Here is a 13,319-nt window from a genome sequence, read left to right as displayed (position 1 = left end):
AACTTGGCGGCCAAACATCTGATCAGGTAGAAGAATTCAAAAGGCTCGCCAAATTTTATAGCAACGAAAGCTGAATGCACCGAAAAACAGCAATTTAAACATCAGACATAACTTTAAAAAAATGTTGTCATTAATTAAGATGTCTGACCTGAAACTTGCTGAGTGACCGACTGCTTCTGTGTGTGGTCGATGTGCCAGCCCACCAAGATGTCCACTGTGTCCTGTGGAAAAACAGAAAACACATTAGGCTGGCTGGGGGGTACATGGTGTATCCTGGCTCTTTGCTCAAATGAGCTGGGATCGGAGGAAACACACACACACACACACCCACCCACACACACACACTCACCCTGAAGTTGGTGCTGAAGACGTGTGGGTAGCAGCGGGCCACCTGGAGAATACATTTGACACTCTGACAGAGCAGCTCTGGCGTATCGACGTTCTCCAGGATGGACTGCAGGTTGTTCATCACCAGCTGGAACACACAAAACAGTCAGTCAAAAAACAGGTTGGATAAAGTACATGAAAGCACCCAGGATGTTCCTGAGGTTTGTGGTGATACTGGTGCTATTGATACAGTTCTGGTTCAATGGGACAACTTGAAGCTTCTGTGTGTTTACCTGCATGACGTGAGAGAAGGCCTTCCTCTCCCCTGCAGCCTCCAGAGCGTGCTGCGCTGCCACCAGGTAGAAGAGCTTCACTTCATCTCGACTGCTCGATGTTAACTTGACAAAAAGCCATTTGAAGATGCGTTCGGCCTCGTAGCTGAGCACCGTGCAGAGGAGACCCAGGCAGGCCGCCGCGTCCTGACGCAGCTCCCACAGCAGCTTACTGCTATAGTCAGCACGCCCAGGGAGGAGGTCACATGTTAGTCAATGTTCACAGGGTTCACGGGGTCGTAGCCCGTGAAGTTATAAATGATATAGAAAACTGATAAGAAAAACAAAATACACAGCAATAAACCAACATATTTAACGAAAATATATTCAGTTTTCTCTTCTCTTCAGAAGGATTCTAACAAAACTAAATCTCCCTTCAGCTCATGAATTGTTTTCCAGCTGAAGGTTTATTCTTGGTTACACTATTTATAGTTCACAGATGTTACTTCTACTTTGACAACGTCTTCGCAGGAAGTTAGGGTAACCCCAACACTAATCCTTGATCCCCTGAAGAAAACAAAGGACTAGTGCAAAATGCTTGACGGAGCGTTGGGCCTGGGCTTCTATGGCTTAAAGTTAAATGTCACAAATGATTGTTGACGTTCATTCTCATGTCTTGACATCCTCACCATTAGAGTAAAAATAAGCCATGATCCGCTGCATGCAGATACCCCTTCGTTCAACCGTCGCTGAGGTTAGCAGAACGGATCAGCGGCTCACTGACACGTTTTACTAACAACAGCGCCACCTAGCGTGACCACCATGTAGAACAACTGACTTACCTCTCATTCAAGATGTCACTCAAGGTGCTGAGGATGGTGTCCAACTGTTTGACAAGGGTCTGTCAGAGAGAAAATGGTTTCAATACGGTGATAAGACATTCCTTTACGAGTCCCACAGCGTTTGTCACAACCTTTATTGTAAGACAAGTAACGCTGTAAGTCAGTGTTTAAATATGTCAGCAGTGGATTTCAAAGCTGTTGAAACAGATTTGTACGTCCGCTAACAGAGCTGTGCTGGGGTCACATGATCACACATTAGTCTATTTGTTAGTGCATCTATCTAATCGGGTCAAGAGCAGATTCAGGTTCGAGGCTTACGCACTACTTCAATTAATTTGGGCATGTTCAGATTTTTAAAAGTCCTTTGCACATTAGGTTTATTGGCTTTTTCTATTCTTTCACTCGACTTTGGGAAACTGTCACCGGGACAGAAATGGTTTCTGGGAAAGCTCAACTATTCCATGCAGGAAAGGAGCATGAGAGACTAATTCTGATCAAAGTCAGTAATAATCTATATTTTCATTATTATTATTATTTCCTTGTTGGAAGTCTTTTAATTTTATGATGTCAACAGATATTTTAAGCTCTCTGGTGAAGTCACGCAGCACCCCACGGTGCTCCAGCTTCAGATGACTGATCATTACAGTGGAATCTGCTGTCCATGTAAAATCTGTGTCAGACCTAAAACAAATGGCTGCATTCTGTCATCCAGCAAAAAGGAGACAACTGTCTACAAGCAAACCTTGGTTTTCCAACGCTTCAGACATTGAACAATCGGAATTCGAACAAAAAATTGGAATTTTTTTGTCTGAGAAGTTGAACCAAATTTGGGAGTCGAACGCGAAACGCAGTAACATCCATCCTCCTCCTCCTCTCCAACGTTCACGCCAACTAATCAACCACCACAAAGGTAAAAACTCTTATCTTTATTGTTCTTGTGCTTTAACTGTATGTAATGTGCTTTTTACTTTAGTTTACTGTTTTCAATAATTTTTCACTTAATTTGCGTTCCATTGCCTACGGTACGAGTTACGGTACCGTAAACTTCTGTCCAAAGACGACGGTAACTCGTCATTCACCACGCAGATTCCGGAACAAGCGGAACGAAATAATTTCTTCTCTTCTTTATTGAACCGGAGCTACGCTCACCTGAACACACAATTGAACACTGGTACATTACGCATGTCGCACTCAACAGAACAAGACCATTATATTTACATGCAACCACTTCCAGGTACAACAGGAAGTCCCAAAATAAGATCGTAGTTAACACTTCCTTTCTCGTGTTTGTTTCATTACTATACAATTTGATATGACATTATGAAATAACATAGTACGCGGATACAGCGGCAGAAAATGGATGGATATTATGTTGAAAAAAGGTAGTTTTCTAGCTTCTTGGAACGGATTTAAGACCATTTACATTATTTGTAATGGGAAAAATGTATTTGGAATTCAAACAAATCGCTATTCCAACAGCCTTCAGGAACGAATTGTGGTCGGAAACCGAGGTTTGCCTGTATTAGCATCAGGGGATCACTTTAACAACGGAAGCTTTTGGGTGTTGTGAAATAATTTTGTTTCTGGGTGCAAAGTAAAATAATGCAAAGATTCAAAGTAAAACCAGGATGTTCAGAAAAGTTGTGTTAAAAATTCTTTGACACTCCATGAGACCCCACCTACACAACAGGGATTTGGATTAAAAAATAGGTTTTCTTTGTGTTGCAATTTAGAAATTTTGTGATACAACTAACACAATAGTTTATTTGTGCGTAAACATGTCATGTATATGAATGAAAGGGAAGGGTGACGACAATGTGAACAAATTCATGGACTGCGTGGACACTAGAGCATGTACAGTTGATAAATTAAACATGCCAATAACTTTTACACAAGACTCACCACTTTGCTGTCGCCGTGACAAATGAATTCCTTCAGTTGTTTGAGGGTGGCCACTCGGCGGTCGCGATCGTCCTCTCTGGAGACTCTGCGCAGGAGGTTGGCCAGCCGAGACTCCTCTGCATGAGCCATCCCTCTGTCTGCAAGACCCCCACAAGCTGGTCAAGTACTGGCCAAACACAGCTGCACGTCTCGTCGCGCCTTTTACTGCGGACACTGTTGTTTTCACGGAATCGTATCTTGGACAGCGGACACTTGTAAGAACTCACCCTGCGATTTCTTCATGTCCTTTGAAGCTAAAGCACGGTTTCCATGCTTAAAAGGAATCAAATCTGATGTCAAGTCATTGGGTCTCAACTCTTGCCCCACCGACTTCCAACCAAATGTATCATCACAGTCACCTTGACCAGTTTCATATCCACCTGAAACACGTGAAAATATTTGATTACAGAACAGATTTAAATTCAAATATTAAATACATGGACACACATTTTTCAGATTTAAATACAAAACCTCCAAACACAGTTTAAAATGTCGATGACTCACCAGTAAATAAGACTCAACAAATATGAAATAGGATTGTGATGAATAAAAAAACAAAACAAAGTGTATAATAGTAAAAATGCACCTATACTGTTGTGTATATGGATACCGACACACATCATTAAGGAAATGATGGACTGTCGTTTCTCTTTACTAAGATGATTGGTTCTTTCCATAACAGTTGTCAACTGTGTGACAAACTTGGCTTCTGCACAACACGTCTGATGGTCCCAACTCCAAAAACAAGGGAACAATATCCACAGATGAACCTTAAAAAGACACGCCTGTGACGCAGAAACCATTTCAGGCGACTTCCTCATGACGCTTGTTGAGAGGAAGCCAACGGTTTGCAAAGCTGTCACTGTCATCAAAGCAAAGCGTGGCTACTTGGAGAAATCCAATACATAAAACAAATTTAGAGTTCTTTCACAAGTTTTGTTTGATACATAATTCCACACATCTTGTTATGATGTCTTCAGTATTTATCTACAATGCAGAAAGTACATGAAAAAATGAGAAGGTATGTCCAAACTTTTGACTGGAACCTGTGTCCCATCAGATATTTAACATTGAGTGTGTCAACATCCCAAAGAAAGCTGAAAGAATGACACATTTGAAATTTGCATTGTTTTGCATCGTAGCTATATCGCGGAATTTCATTTTTTTGCAGGTGGTCCTGGAACGCATTAACCATGAATAACGAGGGATTACTGTACAGATAAAGTTTGTGAGTGTGATGACCAAAAGGTGCTGAGGCCTCACCCTCTTCTTGGTGTGTATCTGCAGCAGCGTAGGCATCGCTGGGCACCAGCGGATGGTCAGGACTGCTGGAGGGCAACACGTCAGACAAAGGTGCTGAACCGAGCTCTCTGGACTTCAGTCCGTCCTGGCTGGATGACACACTGTCAACTCTACAGATAGACACCAGCAGAAGACAATCCCATTACATCATATTGTTAATATTGTTTCACAAGTCCTAATAAATGTCCAACTTCCTTCCAATTTAATGCTTATTTCTTGATGTCATCAATTTTAAATTTAATGAATGACACTGAAAGCGAGTGGTTTCCTTCTGGAAAGCAGTGATGTTTGAAAACAAAGGTGCACCAACATTTTTAACACCAATAACGTTAAATGAATCCACTCCAGGACGGGGCGTGATATGTATGTCTAAAACCATAGTGGGATTTACGCAAAGTGTGAGATGACTTTATCAAGTTTGACACTCACTGAACAAACCAATTAATTTCCTTTGTTGAGTGTGACACAGTGTGTGACACTGGTGCACTCAAGGAAGCAGTGATCACGTTTTAGAAATTTACCACCTCTGAAAAATGTGTGTTTACATGCTCAGAAGAAAATAATATGGCTGACCTGACGACTGATCCCACTAGTATTCAACTATGTTCTATCAAAGCTGGAGAAGACTGGTGAGACGTCTCAATGAAACCTGTAGCTCTGACAGCTCCACTAATGTATGAAGAACACAAACTTTGAGATATTAAAGATACCTCTGTGGCTATGTTGATCAGCCATCTCTAAACAAACCTGAATATAATAAACTTAAATCATCGGGAGTCAGATGATCATGACAGGAATAAATTAGCTGAGGAACAAGCACAGAAACACACTCAGCAAACAGGCAGAATTTGGTACACAAGTGGTTCATGACACGAAAAGCAACAGATTAGAGGACATAATAACCGTCACCAAGGAGACAACAAAACACATGGTCCTTACTGAGGAGCTCCAATTATCATATAATAGACTTATTTTCCTAAACATATTCTTTCACATTTTACAAACAAATAAGAGCGCATACACGGGAATAATTATTGTGTGTGTTTGTCACCATCTGGTCAGAAATCAAATACTTCTGAACGGATTTTGAACTATAATTTTACAGCAAATGTTTATCCATTTTCTTTTTCTTTATAAAGTATTTGACAGTCTGTTTCTTATTTTTCTTCTTCCATTCTCTTCACTGTTCCTTCACACACATTGTCTTTATTTGACATCCATTCAGGAACCGTCTCCAGACTCGTCTGTGTTGTAGCTTTTCCACCTATGCAGATGACTTTTTTCCCTCCAGTCCTGGACTGTGGTGATATTAACACCAGTATTCTGTCAGAATGCTGATGTACCATCAATATCAATGTAATTATTGAAACATTCCTTTCAACTTCCCAGTTGTCTTCCAACGGTCCTCAACAAGCTCAGGACATGTTCCTGTCAAGTTGGATCCCAAGTTTTGTCACAAGTTGGTTGAGTTGGTTGAGTTCCTGGATCAGTGTAAGTCAAGAGTTTCTCTTCCCACTGCTTGGAACGTTGTTTTTGTAGTTGTCCAAGTATTTTATCCTTTTCTTGAGAAAAGCTAATGATTGAAAGTTACCTGGAAAAGTCCCACTTCCTACGGCTGGTTAAACTGTTTACGACTGAAAGAAGACAACGGCCAAGAAGGGTTTTTATCACCAGTGGATAGTGGAGTAAGGGTCTTAAAACATTTTTGGTTACATTTGCTTTCGGATGGCTGATCCCTTAGATCAAAACCTTGTGTGGTCAAAAACCAAAAATGATTTTAAGAGTTTTATCTGAGAACAAACCTCATTCTATCAATGCTGTTCTGCAGAACCATGAAACCAATTTGGAACTTTTGGGGTCTGTGGATCAGCGGTATGTCGGGAAAAGTAAGGATGACACTGAAAAGAACTCCCTACCTACACTAAAGCATGGCGGGGGCTCAGTGATGCTCTCAGGCTGCTTTGCCTGAAATTTAAGTTTGTTGAGGTTCAGATGGGTTCCATTAGGAGATTCTGGAAGAAGACTGATTATCACTGGACATTCTAGAAGGACAATGACCCCAAGCAATTATCAGAGTCCACCAAAGCTTGGTTACAAAAGACATCCTTAATCATTCTAGAGTGACCATCATCATCGCCTGATTGGAATCCAAACCAAACTCTCTAGTGACATTTGAAGGTGATGGATGTAGTCGTAGCAGGTAAACCAGGAACAACCCGAAACGGGAAGATTCCTCAGGAACAGAGGCAGATGGCATGGGTTGTATTGAGCTATTTAGACTGTTGTTTACTGCAAACTGTTGATTTGAAATAATAAACTAAATATAGAATGGTGGTTGAGTCATTTTTCATATAACTATACAGTGCATAAACTACAATCTCAAGCAGACCACCAACACGTCCCGTCAGAAGCTCCGGTGGTCGTCAGAAATATCAGTAGGTCCAGTCCAGTGGTCCACGTAATGGGGGGGACCATGTGCTCCAATAGGTCATCATCTACAGCTTTACTCTGAATCTGTTGGCCACGTTGGTGTAAATTTAGGGGCACATAGTAACACATGTGAGCTCAGATCCCAGTTCTGTCACCCACGGGTCATCCGGGAAGAGGAGCCTCCACACGCCGCTAGGGGCGCCAGAGCTCCACACGCACACCCGTGTCCTGCACCGCGGGTCCCCGTTTAGAGTGAGATCGTGGGTGGAAATTAACTCAAATTTAAAATTTAAATTTAGCAATACGAACACATGAGTGATATCAAGTGCGATATCGACGACGGTTTTGAAAATAGAGCCAACCGCAGACAGGTCAAAGACGGACTAACAATAATTCCACCTTAAACACTGAAAACTTGGCCTTCCGGACACCTGAGAGCAGCGGGTCCACGACCAGGACCCGAACCTCTGACATCAGTCAGTCGTGGGTCTTCGTTCACACGGGGTCAATCACCTCTGGGTCAGATTTAGGATTCCCTCTTAGCTCTGATCTCTTAAACCTGCCGGACCTCCACGGCCACACGGTTCACGCATGTCTGCCATAAATCATGAAGTTCTCTGGAGAGTTGTGGTCGTGCAGCGGGGAGCCGTCTGGCTGGCGTTAGCCAGTCAGCTAGCTCAGCGCTAGCTAGCTAAAGTAGCTTATCTGCTCCAGAAGTTCTGTCATCTTGGAGTTCCAGTCAGTGCCAGTTCAGTCGGTGTGTTGATCCAGAAACACCACCGCCGCTTTCATCCGCGTTACCTGAGATGTTATCGTTGACCGTCAACGACCGTAACAGACTTAGCAAAAGGCTAGCAGCGTTTAGCCCCTCACTGCCCTGCTCTGCTGCTGTGAGCTAGCGCTAGCTAGCGCTAGCTCCCGGCTCACCAGTGTGCGAGGCGGGACTGTGAACGGGGACCGAAACGTTTGTGAGACGGGCTGATGCCACGTTACAGCTTTGAAGACAATGCATTCAGAGGCTACGGACATTTAACGTTAGCGTCCCTTCTCCGTGGCCGGAGCTCGGTAAGACGCTACACCGCAGGCCGGAGGAGCCCCGGTTCGTGTGAAGCAGCGCGCTGCGGAGCGGAACACCAACCTGGTCTGCCAGTCATTCCAGTGGGGCTGCAGATTGTGGGCACCGCTGAGCCGAGACCCCGAGACTTTACGGCTCATTACCTTTTAGAGAGCTGCATGGTCCGCTACCAGCGGCAGTCGTGTCCCTCCCTTCACTTTTTCACTGATGTGTGTTACTAAATCTGACAATTCTCTTCGCAACAACTCGCCGTTGTGTTAGCATACAGTCGTGCTTCTTCTTCTGTGAGATGTCACGGCAGCTGTCATCCACGACGTTGCTTGTCCGCCACCTAGTGGAGGTTAATGGGATTGCCGCAGTCTCCATGTTTTAGGGTCAGGAGTCAAACGTACAGGTGTCCGCAATATTCTCCATGCTGTCTTCCATAGCTGTCTTCTCAATAATGTAAGGGCGGTGCATATATATATATATATATATATATATATATATATATATATATATATATATATATATATATATATATATATATATATATATATTATTCTTCTTTTCCTTTCGGCTTTTCCCTTCAGGAGTCGCCACAGCGAATCAATTTCCTCCATCTAGCCCTGTCCTTTGAATCCTCTTCTCTCACACCCACTACCTTCATGTCTTCCCTCATTACATCCATAAACCTCCTCTTTGGTCTTCCTCTAGGCCTCCTGCCTGGCAGTTCAAAACTCAGCATCCTTCTACCAATATATTCACTATCTCTCCTCTGGACATGTCCAAACCATCTCAGTCTGGCCTCTCTGACTTTATCTTCAGAACCTCTAACATGTGCTGTCCCTCTGATGTACTCATTCCTGATCCTATCCATCCTGGTCACTCCCAGAGAGAACTTCAGCATCTTCATCTCTGCTACCTCCAGCTCTGTCTCCTGTCTTTTCCTCAGTGACACTGTCTCTAGACCAAACAACATCGCTGGTCTCACCACAGTTTTGTACACCTTTCATTTTAGCTGAAACTCTTCTATCACACATCACACCTGACACTTTCCTCCACCCGTTCCATCCTGCCTGGACACGCTTCTTCACCTCTTTTCCACACTCCATTGCTCTGGACTGTTGACCCTAAGTACTTCAAATCCTCCACCTTCTTGAGCTCTTCTCCCAGTAACCTCACTATTCCACTTGGGTCCCTCTCATTCACACACATGTACTCTGTCTTACTGCGGCTAACCTTCATTCCTCTCCTTTCCAGGACAAACCTCCACCTCTCTAGCTTCTCCTCCACCTGTTCCCTGCTCTCACTACAGATCACAATGTCATCTGCAAACATCATAGTCCATGGAGATTCCTGCCTAACCTAGTCTGTCAGCCTGTCCATCACCATAGCGAACAAGAAGGGGCTCAGAGCTGATCCCTGATGTAGTCCCACCTCCACCTTGAACTCCTCTGTCACACCTACACACACCTCACCACTGTCTTACAGTCCTCATACATGTCCTGCACCGTTCTAACATACTTCTCTGCCACTCCAGACTTCCTCATACAATACCACAGTTCCTCTCTGGGCACCCTGTCATCAGCTTTCTCCAGATCTACAAAAACACAATGCAGCTCCCTCTGGCCTTCTCTGTACTTCTCTATCAACATCCTCAAAGCAAATACTGCATCTGTAGTACTCTTTTTTTGGCATGAAACCATACTGCTGCTCACAAATGTTCACTTCTGCCCTTAGTCTAGCTTCCACTACTCTCTCCCATAACTTCATTGTATGGCTCATCAGCTTTATTCCTCTGTAGTTGCCACAACTCTGCACATCTCCCTTGTTCTTAAAAATGGGCACCAGCACACTTCTCCTCCATTCCTCAGGCATCTTCTCACTATCTAAGATCCTGTTGAACAACCCAGTCAGAAACTCTACCGCCACCTCTCCTAGACACTTCCATACCTCTACTGGTATATCATCAGGACCGACTGCCTTTCCACTCTTCATCCTCTTCAATGCCCTCCTCACTTCATCCTGACTAATCTTTGCTACATCCTGGTCCACAACAGTCACCTCTTCTAGTCTTTGGTCTCTCTCATTTTCCACGTTCATCAACTCTTCAAAGTACTCTTTCCATCTTCCCATCACACTACTGGCACCTGTCAATAGACTGAAAGGGGCGTGGTCCGGAATGCAGGAGGGCGTGGGCGTGGCTATCCAGTGAGGGTCCTTAGGCAAGACCCTTAATGCTATACGAGCCTACCTCAAACATGAGTGAACACAATAATGACAGAGTCATACCGGCTCGGACGTCGCCCGGGTTAACAAGGTCCGCGTCAGATGCTAGGGAACCAGGGCAATCTGATGACAAATGGGCTACTGGAACAAGACACACATGGACAAGGGCGGAGAATACGGAGTTGTTGGAATGCTACTACACAAGTAATCCCAGAGAGAGGGGATATATGGGGCGGATGTGGGACCAATGGATTCTTCGAAACCCACAATCAAGGCTAACAAAGAAACAGCTGTTAGCCCAGTGTTCCAACATCCGTAACCGAAAACTGCTGTCACAACTAGAGATCGATGAAATACAACAACAATGCTACGGCAAGGGGGGGCCAGGACGCCAGGTCAGCGGGGGGATATCACCCCCCCCACAATCCGTGATTGGGTACCAAGCCCCAAGAGACATAGACTGCCTCAATACAAGAGCTGCTGACCTGCGAAGGAAGATCGTGACCCAAATGGAAACCTGGAGCCTCCGACAAATACCGAAGCTAAGTTGTCAAGTACCTTCAGAAGATCTGCTAGAAGATGTGAATGCTGCAATAAGAACCATCCCCACAGGGAACATAACTGAGACCAACAAGCTGATCCACAGTACAGCAACAGTAATCCTCGAGATGCTGGGATACAAGATCAACACAGGGCATAACAAACAATACCCTCCATGGAAGAGACGGTTAGAGGCCAAGATAAAGGCGACACGGAGAGAAGTCAGCCAGCTAGCCGAGCTACAGAAGGGGAACATGGTGAATAAAGGGGCACCCAGGAAATACAGCAAGCTCTCCATACCTGAAGCACTCGAAACTGCCAAACAGAGACTAACAGCTCTGGCTACCCGATACACCAAGGACATTGAGGCCAGGAGAATAAACAAGACCTTCTCCACTCAAACAGCAAAGGTGTACTCTCAGTGGCAGGGAAATAGCATCCGGCCAGACCCACCAAGAGCTGAGGTGGAGAAATACTGGAAGGGCATATGGGAAAGAGTAGCATCACACAACACCGATGCCCAGTGGCTAGTGGACCTAAGGACTGACCACAGCTTCCTCCCAGAACAAGAACCAGTAACCATCTCAATGGCAGACATCCAAGAAAGAGTGTCAAAGATGAAGAGTTGGTCAGCACCGGGCCCCGATATGATCCATACATACTGGCTAAAGAAGCTGACAGCACTCCACGAGCGTCTAGCAGCACAGATGAACCAGCTGCTAAGGGATGGGACGCACCCAGAATGGTTGACTGAAGGCAGGACAGTCCTGATCATGAAAGACCCACAGAAGGAATCTACCCCATCCAACTACCGGCCAATAACCTGTCTCAGTACAACATGGAAGCTCCTGTCAGGCATCATGGCCGCTAAGATGAGTAGGCACATGGATCAATACATGAGTGGGACACAGAAAGGAGTTGGTAGTAACACCAGGGGAGCCAAGCACCAGCTACTGGTGGACAGAGCAGTACACAGAGACTGTAAGAATAGGCAGACCAACTTGTGCACCGCCTGGATTGACTACCAGAAAGCCTACGACTCAAGGCCACACACGTGGATACTGGAATGTCTGGAACTGTATAAGATCAACAGGACACTAAGAGCCTTCATCAAGAACTCAATGGGGAAGTGGAAGACAACCCTGGAGACTAACTCCAAGCCAATTGCCCAAGTTAACATCAAGTGCGGTATATACCAAGGGGATGCACTATCACCACTGCTGTTCTGCATAGGCCTGAACCCCCTCAGTCACATCATCACAAAGAGTGGCTACGGATACCAATTCCGAAGCGGGACAACAATCAGCCATCTGTTCTACATGGATGATATCAAGCTGTATGCCAGGAATGAGCGAGAAATTGACTCACTGATCCACACCACCAGGATCTACAGCGACGACATAGGGATGTCATTTGGATTAGACAAATGTGGCCGGATGGTATCAAGAAGAGGCAAGATGATCAGAACTGAAGGGGTCAACCTACCAGGGGGCAGGATAGAAGACATCAAGGACAGCTACAAATACCTTGGAATCCCACAGGCTAATTGAAACCATGAGGAGGCCGCAAGGAAGTCATCCACAGCCAAATACCACCAGAGAGTAAGGCAAGTCCTGAGAAGTCAGCTGAATGGCAAGAACAAGGTCCAAGCCATCAACATGTATGCACTGCCGGTCATCAGATACCCCGCTGGGATCATAAGCTGGCCAAAGGAGGAGATAGAAGCCACAGATATCAAGACTAGAAAGCTCCTCACCATGCATGGAGGGTTTCACTCCAAGTCCAGCATCCTGAGGCTGTACACTAAGCGGAAAGAGGGAGGCCGAGGACTAGTGAGCATCAGGGCCACTGTCCAGGATGAGACATCAAAAATCCAAGAGTACATCAGGAAGATGGCCCCAACAGATGAACTGCTCAGTGAATGCCTTAGACAGCAGAAACCTGAGGAGGAAGAGGAGGAGGAGGAGGAGACAACATGGAGGGACAAGCCCCTACACGGCATGTACCACCGTCAGATAGAGGAAGTGGCTGATATCAAGAAGACCTACCAATGGCTGAATAAAGCTGGACTGACAGACAGCACAGAGGCACTGATCATGGCAGCACAAGAACAGGCCCTAAGTACAAGGGCAATAGAGGCCAATATCTACCACAGTAGATCTGACCCAAGGTGCAGGCTATGTAAAGAAGCCCCAGAGTCAGTCCAGCATGTGGTAGCAGGGTGTAAGATGCTCGCCAGCTCAGCATACATGGAAAGGCACAACCAAGTAGCTGTGATAGTGTACAGGAACATCTGTACCCGGTATGGACTAGAAGTACCCAAATCCCAATGGGACAGTTTTGGACATCTATGTAAGTATGTAACTTAAGAATAACAAA

The 13,319-nt window shown here is 45.0% G+C and overlaps 1 protein-coding gene across 3 annotated transcripts in view; it reads right to left on the bottom strand.

The window, feature by feature from the left end:
- The window catches only part of smg1 (SMG1 nonsense mediated mRNA decay associated PI3K related kinase), a 40,309-nt gene extending 31,853 nt beyond the window's left edge, over positions 1–8,456 (bottom strand). For 2 of the 3 annotated variants that reach the window (XM_068336228.1, XM_068336229.1), the window contains exons 1-8: positions 8,253–8,456; positions 4,646–4,794; positions 3,610–3,762; positions 3,344–3,480; positions 1,442–1,500; positions 621–834; positions 350–475; positions 149–221 (exon numbers count right to left, since the gene is read on the bottom strand). In XM_068336228.1, coding sequence (XP_068192329.1) covers positions 149–221; positions 350–475; positions 621–834; positions 1,442–1,500; positions 3,344–3,480; positions 3,610–3,762; positions 4,646–4,794; positions 8,253–8,329 — 988 coding nt within the window. In that variant the 5' untranslated portion in view covers positions 8,330–8,456. The remainder of the gene's footprint in view (positions 1–148; positions 222–349; positions 476–620; positions 835–1,441; positions 1,501–3,343; positions 3,481–3,609; positions 3,763–4,645; positions 4,795–8,252) is intronic. The other variant, XM_068336230.1, reaches the window with a different exon arrangement.
- Positions 8,457–13,319: the final 4,863 nt, after the last annotated feature.

The sequence above is a fragment of the Antennarius striatus genome, chromosome 16 (genome assembly GCF_040054535.1).
Source record: "Antennarius striatus isolate MH-2024 chromosome 16, ASM4005453v1, whole genome shotgun sequence".
Lineage (NCBI taxonomy): Eukaryota > Metazoa > Chordata > Actinopteri > Lophiiformes > Antennariidae > Antennarius > Antennarius striatus.
This window is presented reverse-complemented; position numbering and strand designations above follow the sequence as displayed.